Source organism: Triticum aestivum, chromosome 7A, assembly GCF_018294505.1.
Source record: "Triticum aestivum cultivar Chinese Spring chromosome 7A, IWGSC CS RefSeq v2.1, whole genome shotgun sequence".
Lineage (NCBI taxonomy): Eukaryota > Viridiplantae > Streptophyta > Magnoliopsida > Poales > Poaceae > Triticum > Triticum aestivum.
The window spans coordinates 719,961,282-719,986,808 of NC_057812.1; the positions used below are offsets into that span (position 1 = coordinate 719,961,282).

At 44.5% G+C, this 25,527-nt stretch overlaps 1 protein-coding gene across 1 annotated transcript; it reads left to right on the top strand.

Moving 5' to 3' along the window:
• Positions 1–1,540: 1,540 nt before the first annotated feature.
• LOC123153869 (zinc finger MYM-type protein 1-like) lies at positions 1,541–22,380 on the top strand. Its single transcript, XM_044572779.1, has 3 exons — positions 1,541–1,871; positions 20,019–22,287; positions 22,377–22,380. Exons 1-3 carry the CDS (start codon positions 1,541–1,543, stop codon positions 22,378–22,380), a joined length of 2,604 nt encoding a protein of 867 aa, XP_044428714.1.
• The last annotated feature ends 3,147 nt before the right edge of the window (positions 22,381–25,527 follow it).

The window sequence follows — 25,527 nt, forward strand, 5'->3', positions numbered from 1 at the left end:
TGCAGGAGAGCAGGGGTCGACGGAGGTGAGCAGCGACGCAAGCGGTTGCGGCGGGTAGAGCTGGCAAGGCGCGGGCTAGGTCGGGCGCGCGTGCGGTTAGCGCGGGAGACGAACAGCAGGGGCGCAGCTGTGGGCGCGTTCAGGGGCACAGGGGTGGTGCGCGTGCGTGTATGCGCGGTGTCCAGGCGCGACGAGCGGCATCGCGGGACGAAGAAGAGGACGGGGCGCGAGGCAACCATGGGCGCGGACTGGCCGTGGGGACGCGAGCACGGTCGCGGCCTTGGCCGAAGCCGTGAGTGCGAGGGGAAGAGGAGGAGAGGTCGGGGCTCACGGCGGGATGTAGGGAACTGGCAGCGGCTCGGGGAGGAGTCAGGGAAGCGAGATCCGGCGACGGGGCGGCGACACGACGGCGCGGTAGCTTCATGGCGGCGTCGGCGATGCCGGTAGGTGGCGGTTCCTCGGGCACGGGCGCTCATAGAGGAGGGGAGCGAACAGGGGCGCCCCTCCTCCGTGCGTATGCGTGTGTGGGTGTGTGGTCTTCTACGCCGGCGAGTTGGGGCGACGGGCGGCGGGATTGGCGATAGGGACGGGGCGGCAGCGTCGTGGGGGGGGGGGGGCGCAGGGCGTCGGCCCGATCCCGATCCAGAACCGGATCGGGGGAAGGGGGAGGGAGCAAGTGGGGGTGTGGGTGGTTAGGGTTTCGGGGGTGGGGAGGGGATAAGGGAGGCGGGTTGGGCCTCCTGGTGGCCTGGGTGTGTGGCCGAATGGGCCGGCCTGCTGGGCCGACGCCCAGGGGGCAGGGGGGGTTTCTCTTTTTTTTCTTTTGTTGTTTTGTCTTTTCCTTTTATTTATTCTTTCCTGCTTTATTTTATTTGCATTCTATTTTAGTAACATATACACTTAGTATCTAAATTAGTATTACAACTTAGCCCATAGTCACAAAAAGTCTAGACCCCAATTAACTTAGTTTGACATTTTATTAAATAATAAAAAAAGTATTTAAATAATCATTTTTGCTACTGTTTTATTCATCTCATAGTATTTAAACATTTTATAAATGTGTGGTTTTTCCACCATAATTATCTATGCAATATTTGGTTCACTCAGAACATTTTAGTTTTAATATTTGAAAACTTTTATTGTTTGCCTGTTTTTTTGAATTTGAAGTTGAACCGGTTTCGAACTAACTCGAGATTAGCAACTATAAACGAGATGACGTGGCATCATTAGCAGAGGATCACTGTAGCTTAATTACCCGGGCGTCACATTAACGCAGTGCTAAATAGCAGCCTTTTTGTTGAGGAACAAACTCATTTTCTCCATCCACTTAGTTTAACAGTTCAATCAATCTACAAGAATTGCATGTGTGAATTTATTAAAGGCAGAAACACATCGTCAAGCACCAGCTGATCTAGATACCCTTGTATGTTTAATATCAAATCACAGAAATTTAAAGAGAAATACTTTGCTGGAAGCCAAATTGCTTGTTCCCGATCTTATACATGACCAAGATTAGATAGTAGAACGTGCATACCTTTAAATGGAGGATGCGGATGAAGGAAATCCTGAAGCGGCTCAAGACACCTCGACATCCTCTTCAACGCCCTTGTCACGTACGCATGGCTCTAGGATCTGGAGGTCAAGGGAGCACGACAGGGAGGAGAGGCGCGGCGCGGTGCGGCGCCGCAAGGCCGGGAAGCGTGACAGGACGGGAGGGGCCATCTCCTCCTACCCCGTGTCACCGGAGGAATACCGAAGGCGGTGGCAGCAGCGGCCCGCACTTGCATCCAGCAAAGGAGGAGCGGTGGGGGCGGCGGCCTGCGCTCGCATCCAGCAAAGGAGGAGCGGTGGGGACGACATCCTTCTCTTGCGTGCGTCGAGGATGATTGGTGGCGGCTCATCCGTGCGGTGGTTGCGGCGTCGGCTAACGTCCGTCAACAGCGCAGCCTGGTGCGTTGTGTGCCTAGCGAAAGTTTCTTTTTTTCGCGTGAGTGTAGGGGCTGCGAGCCGCGGGGTATCGTATTTTCCTCCTTGGTGAAGCACGGTCAGTCATTGGTGATTGTTAAGTGTACCCCATAAAGATATTAGATTAATGATGGTTGTTAGATTGAAAAGTATGGGCCTAATCATGTGGTGTTGGTTCGTTCGTGCGGGGCTGTGGGACTAATTACGGGGTGCACGTAAGAAAGTTCACGTTTGTTTGTTTAATAGAAGTGTACAAAAATGACTTCATTTGCCTCGAAAACTGTAGCACCTCTCATTTGGGGAAAATCAGCTACTATTTGTTTCGAGACATAAATTTATTCCTGAACTAACAAATTAAATGATATAATTTCAAAATTTTCACACATATATAAAATTAACATTCCTTTGAATGTACATATGTAATGTTTTATGGATTTAGAAATATTATACATTTATAAGTTGATGACTAATTTTAAACAACGAGACCCACCTACTATCGATGGGCCTCATTCCTTTATAATACGATCTACCTAACCATAGATACTTCTAATCCGGAATCCAAGGAGTCGAGTTTTTTGCACTACCAATGCCCGTATTCATAGATTCTGAAAAAGCTCTTGAATTTGTAAAACAATGTTCTCAAATTCTAAAAAAGTTCATGTATTTGAATATACTCATAGTAGTGGACATCAAGAAATATTAGCTAATTTAAAAAACGTGTGGGTTATAAATCATGCTCAAATATTTCAAAAGTGTTCACTAATTTCACAGAACCTCCTGAATTTGTTAAACTTCAAAATCATTAAAAATTCTCATGTATTGTTCAAATATTCATAAATTTTAGGAATGTTTGAGGATTATATTTTAGTTTCATGATTTTTAAAAATGATTACTAATATTATAATAATTGTGTTATTTTGAAACAATATTTGCAAATATTAAAACTATTCCTTTCTTTAAAAAATATGTTGACAATATTTGTAATTATTCAAAAAAATTAAAAATGTGAATATGACGAAACCTTCATAAAATTCTTAATTTTTTAGTGAATTCCAATAATATTTATGAATTTTGAAAAAAAATCTAAAGGAAAACATAAATAATGAGGGCAATTAAGAAAATGGATGGTTAACGATGGAAAACACAAGAAATCGACACAGAGACTGAAAAACCAATGGATAAAAAGAAGTTCTAAGTGGGCTAATCCAAGTCGTAGGGTGTTTTCTAGCAATTTAGCACTATTCCTTGCAACGAGCGTTTAATAGGAAACTCCCATCTACATCATGTATCATGAAACACATTCTTCGCTCATATTTAAGCTGTTAAGATTACTAGTTAAGTTGTTAAGAATCGCACCGGGCTACGTGATGGACCAGGTCAACCAGAGGTAACCTTTACCAGGTCACTGGGTTGATTTTCTTCCTTTCTCACATGCATATTTATTTGGAGTCCTCAAACCATGAAGGGCTTCAAAAGAATATCGAAATTATGGGGGAATGTTGATTATTTTCGTTTCGCAACAATTCTGACACTCAATGTTTGAGTGCAGCAATTCGGTGCCCAAGCTCATCTGCACCAGATCGGAAAACAAATCGAAAAAATACTAGAAAAATTCAAAAAATTCCAATTTTTTCCCATGGTAGACAATTTATTGCATCAGGTTCGCTCCAAATATTAGCTCATTTGGACATCTAAGTAACTCTCAGCAAAAAAGACAAATCGGGTCAAAACAGTACATAAATAGTAAACTGTTTTACATACCCCAAATTTGTATTTTTTCCGAGAGTTGCTCAGTTGTCTAAATCATTTGAAAATTGGGTCGGACCTCACGCACCAAATTGTCTACCATGGGAAAGAAATTTGGAATTTTTTGAATTTTTCTAGTATTTGTTTTGATTTTTATTCAACACGGGTGCAGATGAGCCCGGGCTCAAAAAGGATTTTCGTCAATGTTTTCCATTTTTAGTACAAGTCATGCCCAATTTTGTCGATCCATAATCTTTAATATTGGTTGATGTTTTATATATGTAAATAATTGGTAGCATTTTATTTTATTAGTCTGTTGTCCATATGAAGTTCTCACATGCATATTCATTTGGAGTGCTCAAACCACGCATGGCTTCAAAAGAGTCTCGAAATTATGGTGAAACGTTGATTAATTTTTGTTTCGCAGCATTTTCTGACACTCAATGTTTTCCCTTTTTAGCACAAGTCATGCCTAGTTTTTTCTTCGATCCATATTCTTCGATTCATAAGTTTTACTACTTGTTTTACACTTGAACTCATTGAACTATTCCATAACATGAACGTAGGCAACGAACCAAGCATTCCATTGGTGTGGCGAGACCAGGCTAGGTACGTACCACAAGGCTCACCTCACTCATGTAGAAAGGTTCACATCACTTTCAATGAAATCTGCGTAGATCTTCAGGACGACTTTATGGACTGGACGGTCTGTTTTCATTCAATAAAGTGTTGTGGACTATCATTTGGTATAGTATATAAATTCGCGCCCACAATTGTCTAAATTTTGTTTTCTTATAATTATGCTCAGTGCATCCCTTATCAGGGAAGGGCCGACTTCATGCATGCTGCGAACCTGCCCATCGATGTGGAGGGCATAGTTCAATTTGACATGGCGCTGTTAAAAATTGCATAGACTTGACCCTTAGTGTCAAGAAGGAGGCGGGCAGAATGTTTTAGTGGTCCAAGTTGGATGCATATTGCCACAGAATGAGGATGCAAACTGGGAAGACGTTCTTACTATTTCTTCAGGAATTAGAGGAGGGTAACAAAATATATCTGTTGTACAATGTCCCATAGTCACCACAGCAGTTTACGTGACCATCCCAATGTGGTACGGGGACTTGTATCGTGCTAGCACTTTATTGAACATATATGTTGTATGCACTTACTATATTATCATGTGTAAGTAACACATTAGAGAGTTGTCAAACTAAACTATGTACTATTTAAGTGTGATAATTTTTTTTTGATGGTACTACGGCGGGCAAAGCCAGCCTGAACTCATTTATTCATTTTGTAGTTTAACAGAGAAAATGTACAGGAGGGAGAGCGGAAAGCAGGGACTAAACACTAAGTTACACCAAGGCGTGACAACATAATCCCCCAGTCAATTAAAATCCTCTTGCGGTCGACGTTGGGGCAGCGATTGGCCCAGAGGAAGATGTCGTCGGCAGCACTTCGGAGGGCGTAGCCCATGGATTGCACTTCATGGTTGAAAACTTTTGCATTTCTTCTTTTCCAAGTGTGATAATTATGACTTCACGATACTGATATTACTTCTAAATGGAATAAAAATTGCCACGACAGCGTTTTTTCTTTTTGCAGGCGTAAGATATCACTGGCGGGCACAAATAGGTGCCCACTACCGATAGATATACCGCCCACCACTGATGTCATGTTACCAGTGGCAGGAGGACAGTGGCATTCCTACGTAGTGGTTTTACAGGTTGTAATTATGTATAGTACTCCAAAGAGAATCCATTATTTGCCAAGTGCTAGATTTTCCATGGACCAATGAGAAACAAAAGTGCATTATTGTGTTATGCTTAAGAGCATCTCCAGCCGTTGGCCCCGGGCTTATAAATCGCCGCCTGGGGGCAAGCCGGCGCTAAAATCGGCTCTGGGGGCCATTGGGTTCCTAGTCGCCGCCCCTAGGTCGTCCCCATGCGCCGATATCGGCCCATTTTTGGCGCAAATGTGCTCGCTTTTCAGCCCACTTTCAGCGAAAAATCGGCCCGCTATTGGCGCAAATTGGCCCATATTCGCCGTGGTTCGGCGCAAATTCAACAGAAGTTATTTTTTTATCACATAGTTCATCACATAAAATCAATAAAAATCAAATAGTTCAACAAATAGTTCAATACAAATTATATAGTTCAACAAATAAAAACTCATATTTCATCACACGTCGAGCTAGGTGTTTCCCTCGAGCCTCCATAGGTGCTCCACCAGATCCTGCTGCAATTGTTGATGCACCTGTGGGTCTCGGATCTCCTGACGCATATTGAAGAAGGCGGTCCAGCTTGCCGGTCACTGGTGATCAACTTGCGCAAGAGGACCCTGCCTGTAATTTGGTTGTGAAATCAAAATTATCTTTAGGTGGGAATGCTTGTGCCATAAGCATCATGTCATCAAGAAATTAAATCCCTCTGTGTCTGTTGTTGATAATGGAATTTGAACTATTCAAAGCAAAAGGCAATACTAAAAAAGATGGAGGACCGTTTACTTAGCACCGGTGAGAAAAAAAATCTCACAAGCATAAAATGTAAAGATAAAGTTTTTCCTATGGAACAAATTCCTGGAATTGATCCTATCATGCAAGACTAACAAGAAGAAGATATTGTATCACAACATAGTGGCACTCTTCCAAAGTTTCCTGAAGATAGACAATAGTCTCTCCTTGCATGCACCACCTGTACACCGATACGTCTCCAACATATTTATAATTTTTGATTGTTCCATGCTATTATATTATCTGTTTTGGATGTTTTATATGCATTAATATGCTATTTCATATGATTTTTTGGACTAACATATTAACCTAGAGCCTAGTGCCAGTTTCTGTTTTTTCCTTGTTATAGAGTTTCGCGGAAAAGGAACACCAAACGGAGTCCAAACGGAATAAAACTTTCGTGATAATCTTTCCTGGACCAGAAGACACTTAGGAAACTTGGAGTGCAAGTCGGAAGAGCCATGAGGCGGCCACAAGGGTGGAGGGTGCGCCTAGGGGGGTGGGGCACGCCCCCAACCTTATGGGCCCCTCGGTGGCCTCCTGACCTAGATCTTCCTTCCATATGTACTCTTATACCCTGAAAACTTTGAGGGGATCCACGAAACCACTTTTCCACCGCCGCAACCTTCTATACCCGTGAGATCCCATCTTGGGGCCTTTTTCGGCATCCTGCCGAAGGGGGATTCGATCACGAAGGGCTTCTACATCAACACCATTGCCTCTCCAATGAAGCATGAGTAGTTTACCTCAGACCTATGGGTCCATAGCTAGTAGCTAGATGGCTTTTCTCTCTCTTTGATTCTCAATACCATGTTCTCCTCGATGTTCTTGGAGATCTATTCAATGTAATACTGTTTTGCGGTGTGTTAGCCGAGATCCGATGAATTGTGGATCATCTTATCTATGAACATTATTTGAATCTCCTTTGAATTCTTATATGCATGATTTGATATCTTTGCAAGTCTCTTCGAACTATCGATTTGGTTTGGCCAACTAGATTGGTTTTTCTTGCAATGGGAGAAGTGCTTAGCTTTGGGTTCAATTTTCCGGTGCTCGATCCTAGTGACAGAAGGGCAACCGACACGTATTGTCTTGTTGTCATCGAGGATAACAAGATGGGGTTTTCATCATATTGCTTGAGTTAATTTCGCTACATCATGTTATCTTACTTAATGCGTTACTCTGTTCTTATGAACTTAATACTCTAGATGCAGGCAGGTGTCGGTCGATATGTGGAGTAATTGTAGTAGATGCAGAATCGTTTCGGTCTACTTGACACGAACATGATGCCTATATTCATGATCATTGCCTTAGATATCGTCATAACTTTGCACTTTTCTATCAATTCCTCGTCAGTAATTTGTTCACCCACCGTAATAATTCCTTTCTTGAAAGAAGCCTCTAGTGAAACCTATGGTCCCCGGGTCTATTTTCCATCATATAAGTTTCCGATCTACAATTCTAGTTTCCTATTTACTTTCTTTTGCAATCTTTTATTTTACGTTCCATAAACCAAAAATACCAAAAATATTACATTATTGTTTATCCATCTCTATCAGATCTCACTTTGCGAATAACCGTGAAGGGATTGACAACCCCTTTGTCATGTTGGTTGCAAGTTGGTGTTTGTTTGTGCAGGTATTCAGTGGCTTGTCGCGTTGTCTCCTACTGGATTGATACGTTGGTTCTCAAAACAGAGGGAAATACTTACGCTACTTTGCTGCATCACCCTTTCCTCTTCAAGGGAACAACCAACGCAAGCTCAAGAAGTAGCAAGAAGGATTTCTGGTGCCGTTGTCGGGGAGATCTACGCCAAGCCAAGACATACCAAGTACCCATCATAAACTCTCATCCCTCGCATTACATTATTCGCCATTCGCCTCTCGTTTTCCTCTCCCCCACTTCTAAAACGATTTTCGAAAAGATTCGCCTTTTCTTCGCCCCTCTTTTGTTCGTCTTCTTCGTTTTCTTTTTGTGTGCTCGTGTGTTGGATTGCTTGCTTTGTCACGACGGCTCAAGATAACACCAAATTGTGTGACTTTTCCAATACCAACAACAATGATTTTATTAGTACTTTGATTTCTTCCAATGCTAATGCTGAATCTTGTGAAATTAATACCTCTTTGCCGAACCTTGTTATGAAAGATCAATTTTCCGGCCTTCCCAATGAAGATGCCACATCCCATCTTAATAATTTCGTTGATTTGTGCGATATGCAAAAGAAAAAAGATGTGGATAATGATATTGTTAAGTTGAAGCAATTTCCGTTCTCTCTTAGGGATCATGCTAAAACTTGGTTTTCATCTTTGCCTAAAAATAGTATTGATTCATGGAATAAGTGTAAAGATGCCTTTATTTCCAAGTACTTTCCTCCCGCTAAGATCATCTCCTTTAGGAACGATATTATGAATTTTAAGCAACTAGATGGCACACAAAAGTATTAAAGAACAACATAGGAAATACTAGAAGTGGTATAATATTATAATCACTAGCCTGTGGGATAGCATTGGCTGATGGATGATAACTATGGAACAGTGTTACCTAAAGAACAAGTATCTTAGCTGAACTATGGAACAACGTTAACTCTTGAACAAGACCCGTAAGAGATCAGCATGAATATACAGTGAAATGTGATGATCTATTTTCCATGCTTAAATGAATAACAAAGCCATAAATGTTGCACACAAGTAAGATGAGGGTACAACCTATCTGGCTGCTATCCATAGGAGTGAGCATCATGTGCTGACTTGTCGATGGCCCTGCAGTTGTTGTGGCTGTGCATGTCGGGCATGCGCATTCGATGCAGGGAACTGTTGAGTGGGGACTATAGCTCCCTTCTGGCGTATGCTTCCCTTGTTGGAGCAACTGCGGTGAGTCGGAAGACGGTGTGTCTGAAGATGCGGATAACGCATAATGTTAAGAACGACATATCTCTTTGATCTGAAGAAATACACTAAGAGATCAACAGCAAGGTACGAGAGTGGTCACACGTCTATTGACTGAAGACTAAATTGGGGTCACACGATTTTATTTTATTTTGGTACTGTCCGATCTACGCTGGATGGCTGGCCGTCTTGTGCCTCCCGGCTGACACTGTTCGGAATCTTCCCGAAGAGCCAGCGACCAACGGCAGAGTAGCCTGCCTCCGCCATCCATGGCCCCGGCCAAAACCCCGCTCCCCGCCCCACTGCACTGCCGTGGTTGCGCCACCCCCGGGCCAATCCACAAAGACTCCCCGTCATCCAGATCCGGCGGCGGCAGCCAACCCACGCAACTCTAAAAGATAGCCATCTAAGCGCTGCTTCTGCGGCGATTTTGTGGCCCCGCACCCTTACGTTAGACACTAGCCAACCGGCAGCCTAGGAGCTCCGCCGGCTCGACGGGTGCTGCTTCCCATTGCAAATCGATTGGCCCAAAATAAAAATTCAGACAACTGACGCCTAAATAAAGTGATTTGATATGAGGGTGCGACCTATCTGGCGGCATGGTGAAGTAGGCAGGTCCAGCTGCCGAGTCGGTGAGGCCGGCGCGGTTGCGGTGGCGACCGGCGGCAGGGAAAGAGTGATGTCGCAATGGTCGACGGCTACGCCGAAGCAGCGCCAGGACTCTGGACGGATCCGAAGTTGGAGCCGCTCTAGCGCCGTGAACAACGACGAGGGTGAATCGGCTCCGGTATGGTTCACGCGGCCGTTGTCGAGGCAACACCAGCAACACGAAGTAAGAGGCACAGGGCCCAGTGCACGACGGCAAATGGACAGCATCTCCGGCATTAGGGAAGAGGGCGGCTATGAAATTGGTGCGGTGGGGGCGGCATGGAGGTGGGGATGAGGTTTCGCGGCTCGGGAGAAGGGAGCTTCCCGGGGAGAAGGTGATTTGGCGCCCACGAGGTATGAATGGGGGCGGGCGGGGGATATTGGGAGGGGAGTGGAACCATGTCTTACAGACGCATTTGTCTGAAATGTGAGGGGGAGTTACAGTTCTACCCTTGCCTATAGGCTTCTCGGCTTGGGTCTGTGTACTGAGGGTCGGGGATAGTAGAGTAACTTTGCTTCTCTGGGCGGGAGCGATTTCGGGCGAGGAGGGCGTGTTTTGAACTATAGTGCGGGCGAGCGATTTCGGGCTAGGAGAGCGTGTTTTGAAATAGTGGGCGCGAGCTATTTCAGGCGAGGAGAGCATGTTTTGCCGACCATGGTTTATGAATTATTCGGCACATGCCATTTCGGCCGAGGAGAAGGCGCGCTTGGATGAAGTTACGAACCTACCCTCGATGCACAACGGGCCAATTGATGCGTGTCCCACATAGGACGGTAATTTCGCGTCTCCCATTTATTTGCTTGGGCAAATTCCACCGAGCAGAGAGGATGTTTAACGGTTCGTTCAAATTTTGGGAGAACGAGCATCCACATCTACCTTACCAAGTCGATTCGGATCAAATTTTGAAATATTAGCTAGCCACTTCTTTTTTAGATGGAGAGATGATGCTCGGGAGTAATGTGTTTTTACATGCTCGTTGCTAGCGATTTACTATATGGCAAATAGTTGACCCACGCAAAAATGCGAATCAAACCCAAAATGAAATATCTCGATTCAATGAAATATCTCGTTCAGTAGGTCAAAATAGTGAACTAAATCCAAAATTGAACACCTCGATCGAGTAGCATGTTGTACAGTATTATAGTACTCCATGAACATGTTGAAAGTCAAATTAATGAACTTGTTTGATATACACATATATCTATTCATGTGTGGATTGCAGACAACATGTTCTCCAATTTAAATATTTGAATGCAAGTTTATATCGAAACATGGTTTATATCAGTCTTTGATGCATAAAAGGCGACCTCCCCCTCTCCCGAACTCCTGTTCTCTCTCTCTCTCTCTCTCTCTCTCTCTCTCTCTCTCTCTGTCTCTCTCTCTCTCTCGCCGACAATCTTCAATTCTGTCGCACGCATCCGACACAAAAACCTTGTTCGTCCCTCTCCCTTTCTCTCCATCTCTCTCTCTCTCTTTGTGTGTGTGGGGGGGTCTTTCTAGTTCGCATGCATATATACACCATCTATAGGTCTCTCTCGACACTATGTATGATACTCTAGCTAGTCCAAGCTAGATATCTTGGGTGCACTCATCGTACGCACACAGATTCCTTGGCTCTTTGCCTGTAACTCTCTCACCGCACCACTATGTCATCTCGGAGCTCTTCCCCCCTCTCTCAAACTCTCCATCCACCTGGGTCACACATACACATGCATATCTCACTCGCACTCGATAGGCCCATCTAAAACTCTATCTCTCCCCCTCGTTCTCTCCCCATCTCACACGCGCACACACACCATCTCATGTCCAGCTAGCCAAGTATGATGGTCTCTCACTCAATTTTAGGCACACGCAGTCCCCCCTCTATGTATATGACTAGCTAATCTTAGTCTCCATCACAAACATGTGCATGGTCTATCTCGATTTCTCTCGGGGCATCTTTCTATCGCGCACACAATCCCTCGATCTCCCACCCATATAGTCCCCTCACGATCTCGACGAGATCTCTCTATCACAAACACACCCTCTCTCCCTCCCCATGCGTCCATGCCATCCATGTGTCCCTCTCGACCTTTGTTCCTTGTTGGCCACACCTCTATTGGACATGTGCTACAGGGGTGTCTCTCTCCGTTGCAAACAATCACACTCTAGCTATCTTCATATATCTCCTCGCATCGCTTTTCCATCTCGGAGATGCATGCGTGATATGTTCGCATAAGAAACGAAAAAACACACACTCTCTCTAATTTATCGTTTGTTGTCACTTTCTCTTTCACACACATACTCTTTTTGCACACTTAATCATTCTCCTTCACACGCACTTGATCTGTCTCGACCGAGGCACTCTCCACGGTCCATAACATTTAGATTTATTGGAAAGTCAAACATCACAAAGTTTGACCATGTACATGGAGAAAAAGAATTGCATCTAGTACGGCAAACACATACCATTAGATTCACCATGAGATGTAATTTTGTATGATGTATCTTTGGTATTGTCGATATAAATAACATTTGCGTAAACCTGATGAAATTTTCCAAAGTTTGACGTCTAAAAAATTTACATGCACTGCATTATCGAGCGGATGGAATATCTCTTTCCCCCTCTCAGCTATCTGACGCACCACTCAGCCTTATTGGGGCTCCTCAATCTCTCTCAAACTTTATTGGTTAGTTTGGTTCGTGACCTGAACCTCATGCCTTGATGGCCGGTACTGCCTGGTGTGGACGTGAGATGTAAAATATTTCTGCCTGGCCAGGCTTATGTGGTGCTGAAGCGTTTGGTTCATGCCTGGGCCAGGCAAAGCATCAACGTCCCATCAATCAATTCATGCATCAATTATTTAATGCTAATATCCATCCATGTCGCTGTTAGCCTCGTGGCCACACGACCAGGCATGACCGGGCGTTCGAAATCGGTCGCCTGGGCCAGGCTACTTGCAGTGTCTGGAGTTCAGCCAGGCTAATTAAAGTGCAAGGGAACCTAGGCCAAGCGGGCTTTCTTTTTCACAGGGTAGCAACCAAACAAGCATGCATGAAATCCAGTCACAACCCCAAGCCAGGCAAAAGATGCTCGGGACGCAAGCCAAACTGGCCTTATATCTCCCTGGTTCACACATACACATGTCTCGCTCGCGCTATACATATAGACCCATCCAACACTCTCTGCCCTTGTTCTCTCTCCATGTGACACGCACCCCCCTAAGTACCATAATCCCTCAATCCATCATAGGCGCAAGCACTCCCCCCTCCTAAGTATGATTATCTCTTACTAGCCATCAGGAACACACGTATTGTCTCCTTCCATCCATACGTCTATCTCGATATCTCTCGGGGCATCTTCTATCGCGCACACACCTTGTCACTCAATCTCCCACCCATGTAGTTCCATCACGATCTCCAGGGGAACTCTCTATGACAAACATACACTATCTCCTCCCCATGTCTGCATTTTCTCTGTACGTCTCTCTCGACCTTTCTCCCTTGTTTGTCAAACCCCTCTTGGCCACGTGCTAGGGGTCTTGCTCTCTTGGTTCCAAACAACCACACACTATCTCCTCACTTTGCCTCCGTTGTCGAAGATGCATGTGTGATATGTTTGCATAAGACACGCACGCTTTTTCTCTACTTTTATCGTGTGTTGTCCATGTCTCTTTCACACACGCACACACACTTTTTTCACTCTCTCTCTCTCTCTCTCTTGTTAGGGACTCTGTCACGTCCATAAGCATATGGATGTTTTGAAAAGTCAAACCTCAGAAATGTTTGACCAGGTATATGTGGAGAAAAACATTTACATCTGGAACGCTCATTAGATTCATCACAACATGTACTTACTTCATACTATCATTTATCTTTGGTATTGTAGATATAAGTAATTTCTTTATAAACTTGGTCAAAGTTTCAAAAGTTTGACTTAAAAAAATGTTGGAACTACATTATCGAACGGAGGGAGTAGCTCCTTCTCTCTCTCTGCTATCTCTCATGGGCCTCCCCTCTCACTCGAACTCTCTATACCGACGGATTATACGCTCACTGTGTCAGCGTATAGCTCATATATTGTTTAGTTGACTGGTCAACCAATCCACATGCTGCCTTGTTAGCTCGTGTTCTGTATCTTCGTGTGTTGGCCCATGTGGTAGTGGGTGAAAATAAGTAAACTAGAGACCCATCTGACACGCGGTGAAGTAAACAAAGTTGAAACCACTCGGGGTAGCACCCCGCACGCTAGTAAGTTGAAACCAAATTACGATGACAAGTGTAGTGTACAAAACTGCATCTACGCACTGCACTGAAAGAAATGTTTTTAGAATTTTTCTCATGTGATCACCTGCATCGTTTTTATGCTGTACTACTATAGTAGCCTAGGCTAGTCATAGTGGAAAGTAACTTAGACTACTCCAAACTCTATGGTTACCCTAAGAACAAGTACTACCTCCGTCCTGGTTTACTCTTCCAATTTTGTAGTATCAAAATTTGACCATAGATTTAACTGACAAAATGTTAATGCATGTCACTAAGAACTATATCGTTGGATTCGTATTTGAACATAATTTCAAATGGTGTAATTTTTAGTGACATGCATTGGCATTTTCTTAGGTAAATCTATGGTCAAAATTTTATACTAAATACGAGGTAGTATTACAAAAGTGGGCTATGTAGGCCAAAACATGTGCCAAATTCACTTGTGATGCATTTGGCATCGATGCCCCTCCATTGCTCACCTGGTGTCCCAATTTGGATCACCTACTTTGCTCCGGTGCCAAATTAACTCATGCAATGAAAAAACACTGCGTGGGAGAGAGAGAGAGGACTGAGGCAATAAAAAAACACTTGTTTGGGAGAGTGAGAGGATGGTGTAGTTGGTTTGATTGATTTGTTTATACATGTGAGTCTGTGTGCACAGCGGTGCCAACTCTCTCACATCGCGAGAGCGGTGCCAAAATCTTTTGATTTGACATTGATGCGTGTTATGTGGCATACTTTTGCGAAATATGGCATCGGCCACATAGTGCAAAGGCAACAAATGCCCAAGCTCTTCACGTGCTCCTAGTTAAATGATAGGAAACAGAAAGAGAGAGAGAGAGAGAGTGAAAAAATATCACTACCCAGCCAACCCTATCGTATGACCGAATGATATTTGTACCTCTTGATGACACGACAATCTTATGCAGCCAGTTGCTCTAATATGTTCTCTTCTTTTACAGATAAAAAAAGACCTGAAAGTGAAAAATGTGCTGCACTATAACAATCTCATCGAATGCCTTGATCTCCATCTTACAGAAATTGATTTGATCGACTACTGAGGTAGCACATCTGAGATTAAATTGGCCAGGTTCTTTGTTCTGGAGGCAAGTGTGCTCAAGGTAATGAGGTTTGGCGTTCTCTGGCGCAACAATGAATGGTGTGCTGATCACCGCAAGCGTCTAAGCCTAAATGACAAAGTCTCCGCAGAAGCTGAATTTGTTTTTGAAACATCAAGTGGCCAGAGACTCGAAAACTTATTTGCCCATTAGTGACTTGTCAGGGTGGTGGATTTTAGTTTGTACAATAATGCTGCATCCACCTAAACTAACGAAAGTTCTTACGTAAACTTCCTAGTAATTCCCTCTTCGTAGGTGCAGCATTACTCCTAACATTTGTAATATCAGTTTGAAACTTGTAATATTGCCGTGTCCTATTCCTGCGTTTTCAAAATCCCGCGAATCAAACATGTCCTGAGTTGGTGATGATGTTGTGCTCCCATCTTTCACTAATAGCCGTCGGATCTAGATCTGACGCATACAAACCAAGCTTCTCCATTTTTGCAAAAAGATGCCCGCACTTGTTCCCTATTTAGAAACAACTCCTTGTCTCTCACGATCAGCCTCATCTCCTCCCCACCACATCTAGGAGTAGAAGGCCGTGGAAAAATCTGGCGCGATGGCCGCTGCCGGAGCCGTCCACCCCCAATCTTGGTGTTCCATGCAATGCACGGGCATCTACGCACGGGAAATTATGTCGAACATGGCTAGTTGTAAGCAGGCTAGCTCTACAGCCATGATGATAGTGACTGCAGACGGTGAGGCTGACTATGGTATGCCGAACACGACGCCTATACTCAGGTGTCATCTCCGGCACAGGGTCTTGTCACTTCACTGTGAGGAGCAACACGTAATAATTTGACCAACGGGTAGTACAGTGCTAGTACTCCTACTACTACATTGGTAGTACTACTACTAGTACTAGTAGCACCACCGTCTGGATTTAGGAGTACTACCACGTCCATCTGGATTTTAGTATTTGACTAGCAATATCTAGTAATGCATGTCACCAAAAATGTACTACTCCCTCTATAAATAAATACATGGTGTTTTATTCATATTGGCGAGAGAACTTAATGTTTTTTTGCTACTCCTAACTAGAGTACTAATAGGATTACATGCAATGAACTACACACTGCATGTCATGTTTGGTAGTCTCAAGTCATTGAAAGCATGCACGGCCCACATCTCTCATTGGTTAACATGTCACGAAATAAGAAACAAGGAGGGAGTTAATGCATCATGCCTAATTATTTTGGGATTATTTGGTTTTCGTAAGGTGACTTACACAACATTTTTGTTTACATGCATTAACATTTTATTAGTTAAATCAAAGGTCAAAACTTGGCGCAAAATGCAAAGGGGACCAATAAACCAGTAAACATCAAACTTCTCTCGTCTGGCCCCAACTAGAGGTCCGGTGAGATGACTATACTGCACCAGTACGGAGGGGGACGCAGCTTCATTGACTTACGGCAACTGCCTTTGGGTGAATGAAACGTGGCCCCAGGGGGTGGCTGGCCCACCTATCATACAGCCAAAGGCAGGTGCAGTAGAGGGCCGAGGAGTAGTACGAAATCCTATGCACCTACGCACGCTAACCAAGGGCTGAGTGATCACTCGAATTGCCAGATGGTCCACGACGTTGGCCTGCGGCCCGGCACCGAGGAACTTCTCCAGGTAGTATTGCTTGAGGCCGCCAGGGCGAGGGGCCGCTTGGACGACAACTTCGTCTCCTTGTTCGACGAGGTCCTCGTTGGTTTCCTCGACAAGTTCACCGTCGTCAAGAAGCTTGCGGACGACTTTGACGTAAGCCTCCAGCCGACGCGCTCAGGCTCTGCGATGCCCGCCACCCTCAACGGCCACTATGAGTAACAACCTCTTCGACGCACTGGTGGCCCTGCGACTGCCCGCCGTCGCGCCGGAGAATGTCCATCTCGAGGTCGCGCTCGCCGCGCTGCGCCTGCCACAGCAAGACACCATCGACATAATCACCCACATCTATGCGCAAATCGTCCACAAGGACTACTACATGCAAGAGGAGGATGATAGGATACTGGCCTTCTTGGAGCGCAGGGCAACCTTGGATGGCACTGTTCAGAAGCACGTTGAGCTCGCCGCCAACGCCGCTGCTCCTCACACGTCGGTTGGTGACCCGGCGCACTAGGGCGTGAGGATGTCGTTGAACGTTGATGGATCCGTATGTATTTTTATCTTTCCGTCAAATCCATGTAGTAGTATATGATACTACAGTAATTATCTTACCTTTCGCATCAACTTCATAATTTTCGTACATACTCCATGCATGAACGGCGCCAGAACCAAACTTCTCATTACTCTAGGCAAAATCATTATTTTCTATCTATCGGTCGCGCCATGGAGCAGAACCAAATTTTACAAGTTACGAGTTCAAAAGGAAAATCCTGCCGTTTTCGTGTCGCACCCCCACACGGTTGGTCCGGCACGCCGCTCAAGCGGGAATGCGTGCGGTGTTGCATTTTCACTTGCAAGTGGGACCGCAGTTGAGCAAACCAACTATCGGCAAACCCCCACCCCGCCCACCGCGCGATGGCTGAGAAAACAGGAGGGAGAAGAGATGGCTGTAGCATGGACTCCAAGAAAATTGGTGTCGGATGGGACTCGTGTGGGTGGCGTGCGCCGTACTTCTAGACGTGAATGCTAGTTATGGCCCATGCCACCCCACTATATCGAGCCTATATCGAGGTACGTAGAACAAATTTCCTGCAGTCCGTGCTCAGCCCTACTCTATCTCTCTTCTCAGCCAGCCAGCGGACGCGCGGAGCCTATCGTCTATTTGCTCACATGCGGCCCCACATGTCAGTGAAAACGCAAGAGGACCCACTGAACCTGCACATCTTTCACCTCGACATGCTGGTGATGAAAAACAAATCCAATAAAGATCTTCGGTGGCCGCTTTTGGAGTTACTCAAGAGTAGTAAGATTCTATTTACAGTTTAACCCAAGATGCACATCTCGTGGCTTCAACTACCACTCTATTTCTTTCATGACACGACCTGGATGCTGGATGTCCCACGTGTCGGCAAAAGGAGGAAGAACCCGACCAAATCTTCGGTTCTGCTCTCGAATTAGACTAGTTGTGCTAACTTAATCGAGCCTCCGCAGATCAACAATGAATGCATCGAGAAGGCACTAATCCAACTTACAGGAGTAGTAAAATGTATTCTTGTGGTTCTTGTTTTCTTTGCTCTTGCTTTTCTAGTGAAAATTATCATTGGACTTCGTGCAAAACGGAGGTGCATTTGGGGTCGTGCGTTGGAGTTGGCCTTACAAGTGGGACCGCAGTTAAGGAAACCGACTATCGGCAAACCCCCACCTCGCCCGCTGCGCGATGGCTGAAGTTGGAGAAACGACGAGGTTGAAGAGATTGCTCTAGCACGGACTCCAAGAAATAATATGGTGTTAGATGGATGTCGTGGTGGTGGCGTGTGCCGTACTCCTGGACGTGAATGCTTGCTCTGGCCCATGCCACCCTATTACTCCTTCTACTTACTCCTACTACATAGTACTAGTATCGAGGATTTGAGGTGCTGCTTACGTACAACGAACACATTAACATATGGCTACAATAAAAACACCCGCCCGACGCGCGAAGCATGTGAAGCTAGTACAAATTTAGAGAAGCGAGTCGAAAGCCATTAATAAATTTAGTAAGTTTATCACACGCATATCATTTTATTACATACAACAAGTCATCAACCCCCACATCGACAACAAGGATACATTATAAATACTAAAGTTTTCACCACACAACAAATAACAAGCAATGAAATGAACTTCAACTCAACCATTCCTCGGTGTTGGAAATGCTTGCTTTGAACCACAAGTGATTCTCTGGGACGGGCCATCGATTGTCGATCTGGAAACCAACGCAGGACTGATCATCCAGGCTGAAGCGGCCTACTATCAGGGGCGGACGCATGTTGTGGCGATTGGGGGCCTAGGACCCCACTCGATTCATTGTCCTCTTCATACTACGTCCCGATGCTAGCGAGTAGGCCCCTAGTCGGGCTATAGCAGGTGCCCCCACTCCCTTCCAGTTCGGCCTTTCTATAAAGCCCAATACAAAAAGCTAATCAAGGAAAAAATTCAAGGCAAAAGGCGTGCGTGTACCCTGCTGCCGCCTGCCGCTTCACTCTAGGAGCTCACAATTAATAGCGAGAAAAACAAAGAGGCAAGCCCTCGGCCGCCGCTTAGTTGGACCATTGGTGGATCGTGGCTTGGCGGGTGCCAGTCCTGTGCCATCCGGTCGCCGGCCACCGGCCGCCCGCCGCCAGCAGCAGCGGCGCCACCGTCGACGGGTGTACAGCAGCAACGGATGAACGGAACATCCTCAGCAACTCATCTCTGATCAGGTCTGTAGCATCTCCTCATCTCCTTATCCCAAACTACTAAACTCCCCTAGGTGCAGACTACAGAGATACTTCTTAGTTCTTTATTTTGCTTGTTGTTGCCTAACTACACTCTGGTCCTTATTCTTCAATTGATTCCATGGTTTATCTCATATCAAATCAAATGAAAACTTGCAGTTCGTACTAGTATAGTAGTACTACTCTATGTCTCTATCAGACATGTAGCCATGTACAGTTGGTTCCACCAAAAAATTATAGGATTAGTGTGACACACTACTTGTACTTGGAAAATTTCTATGAAATTCAATCTGGCATGCCATTCTACTACTAGTACTTTTGCTGGCCTGCTAGTCTGCTCCACTAGAATGTTTTGTATCTGAACTTTTACAATTTGTGCTTCCATTATTTGATAGGGAAGAGAAGGGAAGATAATGGAGAAGTATTTGATAAAGAAATCAACAAATGCCAACACCACCACCCAGCCCTAGGGGGCTATCACCAGCAACAATTCAAGTGGCAGTAGTAATGCATCAAGACCTGCAGCAAAACATAATTCTGCTGTGCCAGAACTAGTTGATTTGAATAAGCTCCCTCGCGATCCAGCTAAAAGGAAGCGAATGGCAGATTATCACCCCAACCAACGTGACGAGATAAGAAGGAAGTATTTGATTTGGGGACCTAATCAGCCCCGCAAGTTGGAATTTCCATACAGGGAGATTGGGAAGAAGAAAAAGAAGAGGAGATTCAATTCGGATTGGTATGATGATTATGCTTATTGTCTAGAGTACAGCGAGAAGGAGCACAAAGCCTATTTCTTATGCTGCTATTTGTTTAGGGACAACATTAAAGACAGCCACCATGGGCATGATGCATTTGTAGTAGAAGGTTTCAACTATTGGAACAAGACAGAGAGATTTGTAACTCACGTTGGTGATCGTAACAGCTTTCACAACAAAGCACTCAAGGATTGCAAGGATCTATTAAAGCAAGATCAATCAATCCCTGCAGCCAGGAATAGACAAAGCCAAACTGAAAAGAATGAGCATCTCATCCGGTTAAATGCCGCAATTGATGTTTGTCGATACTTGTTGCATCAGGGACAACCTTTCCATGGCCATGATGAATCTAAAGATTCTGAAAATAAAGGAAATTACCTTGAGTTGATGGACTACACTATTAAGCAAAATGATGTTGTTGCTAAGGCATTCAAGAATGCTCCAAATAATAATCAAATGTTGTCTCCCAAAATTCAGAGAGATATTACCGAGTGCTTTGCAAAAGAAGTACTAGGCCATGTGATGAAAGAAATTGGTAATGATGTGTTCAGCTTATTCATTGATGAGTGTAGGGATGTTTCTGACAAAGAACAAATGGCGGTTGTTCTCCGATATCTTGATAAGTGTGGACTGGTCCAAGAGAAGTTTGTTGGTGTTGTTCATGTGGAGGAGACAACAACTTCTTATCTCAAGTCTTGCATAGATTTATTATTTTCACAACTTGGGCTGAATCTTGAACAAGTTAGAGGCCAAGGTTATGATGGAGCAAGTAATATGTCTGGTGAGTTTAATGGTTTGCAAGCTAAAATTATGAATGAGAACAAATCAGCATATTATGTACATTGTTTTGCTCATAAACTCAACTTGGTTGTTGTGGCTATTGCAAAGAAGATATTCGAGGTCGGAGATTTCTTTGATATGGTTTCAGTTTTGCTAAATGTCGTGGGCGCGTCTTGCAAGAGAAAAGACCAACTTCGTGAGCATCACCAAGAAGAAGTGAGAAAATCAATAGGATGTGGAGAGATTGCTACAGGGACTGGACTGAATCAAGAATTATCTCTTCAAAGACCAGGTGACACTCGATGGAACTCCCATTATAAAACACTGTTGGGTTTGTCCAAGATGTTCTCATCTATGGTCAAAGTACTAGAATATGTCGAGAAAGATGGCACAGATACCGGAAAGAGGCGGCAAGCTAGAGGTCTTCTAAAATATTTCCAGACCTTTGATTCTGCATTTTTCTTACACATGATGATGATGATATTAGCTTTAACAAATGGGCTATCAAAAACCTTACAGAGAAAGAATAAAGACATTGTAAATGCTATTTTAGATGTGGAATCAACAAAACGAGAGTTAGAAAAACTCAGAACCAATGAGGGGTGGGATTCCCTTATGAAGAAGGTATGTTGTTTTTGTGAGAAGCATGACATTCCAGTGCTTGACATGGAAGATGCCTATGTTAACCCAAAGAAGCCACGACAAAAGACTGGAATTAGCAATGAACATTATTATCATGTTGACTATTTCTTTGCTGTGCTCGATCTGTTAGGAGAAGAGTTTAATGAGGTAAATTCTGAGTTGCTTCTATGCATGTCTGCTTTGAGCCCAAGTGATTTATTTTGTCATTTTGACAAGGAGAAGTTACTGAAATTAGCAAAGTTTTATCCTGATGACTTCAATCACAAAGATATGGTGACTCTGGAGCATGAGCTTGGACTCTATATAGATAATATACTCCATGATACAAGGTTTTCTAGCTTGGACAGAATAAGTGACTTGGCTAAACTGATGGTGGATACTAGGAAGAATCTCTCATATCCTTTGGTATATCGGCTTTTGAAGCTAGCTCTAACTCTGCCTGTTACCACTGCCACTGTCGAGAGATGTTTTTCAGCGATGAAGATTGTGAAGAATGCTTTGCGTAACAAAATTGGTGATGATTATTTGAGCCATAGCCTAATTTGCTTCGTGGAGAAGGAGCTGCTGGACACAATTACCAATGAAGTGATTGTTGATTGTTTCCATAAGATGAAAGATCGTCGTGGGAGAAATGAAACGTAATGGTCTAATACCTTCCACCCTTTTTATATTTACCATCTCCATAGTATTCAAATGCATTGTCCTAATCTGTGTTTTCTCTTCACAGGTAATGCCATATGTCTTGGAGACAAATATTACCTTTTGCCACCTATGAAATTATTGGGATATAAAGCCTTCTTGTAAGATTACTTCAGTTTAGTGCCAAACCTATCATGTTACTACTAGATGATGTATCACTTGTTGGCATTTATGTCAGACAAATATTATCTTTTGCTACATATAAAAACTGGGATATAAAGTGTAAGGTTTGTTTATTTTAATGGTAAATTTGTGATGTTATTAGTGGATGAAGTATCTTCTGTTTTGAACGTGGATGAAGTATCTTATTGTTATAGGAAAAATGCTAGATTTTTTTATGCATGAAATGTGCTATACATTTATACGATTGTGTAAACATGTTCATGAGTTTTACATAGACGAGCGCCCCAGTCAGTTTTTATCCTAGGTCCGCCCCTGCCTCCTATATCAGTACCAGGGTAGGGAACCACCCAAATGTCCGAGGTATAGACACATTTGCTTCTCATAAATGGTACTATTAACGTTGTGTCAACAGCAGTTGGATCGCCTTTCACCATCATGGGATAGTTTTGTCCAAGGAAGAGCGAGTTTTCTCCAAGACTATCAATTCTGTACCAGGGTTAAGGAGGTGGCGCTAGCACACTAGTATCCATCCCGAATACCATGCAACGGGTGTTGGAATAGGTCCAGAGAGTGCGACCATGGGAGACTACACCTGCTTCCTTAGTAGTAACATCATGAGTGGGCTGTATATACACAAGAAGAGGTGATTCATCGGAATTAGTTGCCAGACGCCACTGAGTATATGGGTTCTGCTCGTCCTCATGCTCGTGATCATCACCATCGTCATCTCCCCCTTGGTTATAAAAATTTTCAAGTATAGGTGGTGGGATGTTCACAGGACCTTGGAAACACAAGAAGAAGGTTAATTAGTAATGGGAAATTTGCTAACCCGCATGCATGTGGATGAAACAATTATAATTACGGTGGAAGACAAATGTATCGAAACTACGAGGATCCCATGCAAAAGCAGTGCCACGAGTGGTGGCGGCAAACACAAGGCCCTCGTATTGAATTGCATCACAGTACTCATCCGTGTACACAAACTGATTTTTGAGCAATATCCATCGAGTCAAACCACGAAGGACGGCAACAAGCTTGTCGAAGATAGCAACAACTTGATAGTTGTTGTAATTCCAAGAGCGGTTGGGAACTCGAAAAATTGCTATCTTCCATAGAAGACAGTCACCATGATCGTATTTGAACGGGCGTACAATACCGGTGTGCTCAACCTCTGGGCAGTCTGCTGAGATTTTTGGAAGTGGAACCCAGTCACGAGTGTACACATTCACAAGTTCCCACTCGCAGTTGGACCCAATGTAAACAACCCAATCTCCATTTGCGCCCGCCCAAGCCTTGCCCTCAAGCGATGGCATCTTAACATCATACGTATCATTATCAAGCGGCATCAACTGGCACAGGGCGAGGCCTCCATCGTGCCGGCGCCAGTCATCAGGATCACGGCGAAGAAGATAGGGGAGATCAAACCGCTCCTTGACTTTTGGGTTCTTTGTAATGATGTTATTAGTTGAGTCGAGAATGGGCTTGAACGAACCTGCCATGCTAGCCGAGGTGATGATGTCGCACCGATCAATAAGTTCCTCCACCATGTCATCTTTTAGATCGGGGCAAGAATAACGGGGTCGTTTTCGGCCTGTTCCCTCCATGGAGAAGAAGATCGAACAATGGCAGAAGAAAGGGTGAAGGGTTGAAGGAAAATGGAGGAGAGAGAGGAAGAGCGTGCGACAGTAGTTCCAAATCGAGAGGGAAAGACGAAGAGTCGATGGATGGTTGCGAGTTTGCCATGGTTCACAAAGAGGCGCCCGGTCCTACACGTCCGTTCGGAAATACTCCTACTACTCGCCGTCGTCTCACTGATATGTTGGAACGGGACCACATGTCAACGAAACATGGTGTGTAATTTCTCGTGCAAAATGCGATCTGGCCGTGTTGGCCCAAGGTGCCGCATTAGTTATCGAACTTTATTTTTTTAATGGTGTGCCGATCAGTTTTGAAGCAAGACTAACTGGTACTGTACGCAGAGAAAATATAAACTACTCTACCACTACTCCACCTCTAGTACTAGTAGTATAAAAAAGATATATAGGCTGGAGCTTGAGCACTTTCTTGCTAAGGGCTGCCCACTTGCTTCTCACACTACCACCCTCTCTCCAGATCTAAAAAAGACGGCCCCTCTCTCCCTCCTCACCGGTGGTCACAGATCCGCCGGGGAAGAAAAGGACATGCAGCGTTGACGCACTCGTCGTCGGCGAGCGAGGTCACGCACCGACGACAAGGCCGTCCTCTCAGACCTAGCGCCCGCGCGGGATGGCCTCCGTCCCCAAGATTGTTGTCGTAGTGTGTGCGGAGGACGACGACCATGAGCGAAGCCACTTCCCACCGACCCTCAGGTATGCTACCTCTTTTCGAACCATAACCTTGTTCTATTGCCCCATCTGCCACGTCGTTGCATGTGGATCTTTTCCACTCCACCATCTTCCCAATTTGCTATCCTCTGCTCTGCTGGCCACACAGACGAAAACCATAATTTGCACTATTAAAGGAAACCCTACTTCATGCAGACTAATCCATGTATGGGTTGAATAAGGAAAGGAAGGGAGACTATACTGTCCAAGAGAGTAGGCATCGAACCCGCATCTAGGTTGAAAAGGGGAAAATCAGTAGCTAAGGAACGAGTCTCGTGTCTCTTGGTTGAAGAAGGGTAGAAAGGCATGACAACGCAATAGAGAATGACCAGGTCGATCGGTTTTTTGTCCTCGCATAGTAAAAAGGTGGCTAAAGAGAACAAAAATGGGACGTAATCCACATATGCTGCCTGGATATTTGTTGCTCTGGGCAACCATACCTCCCTCACCACTCTGCGTCCGTGGAGGTACATCATACTGGTGCGCCCACTGTCCGAATGGGCCTCCCATGCTCTTATTGCCACTTTTTTTGCAGTTAGTATAACGCCAGCAGTCAAGTCAAGCAATGCTACTGCTAAAGTGATGCCACATTTAACTAATGACGCTCTCAGTCTAATGCCACCCATAAATTTAAGCAATGCCATTTAATGTCACTGTATTATTTCAGGGTTAGCTGTTGATTGTGGGTGTATT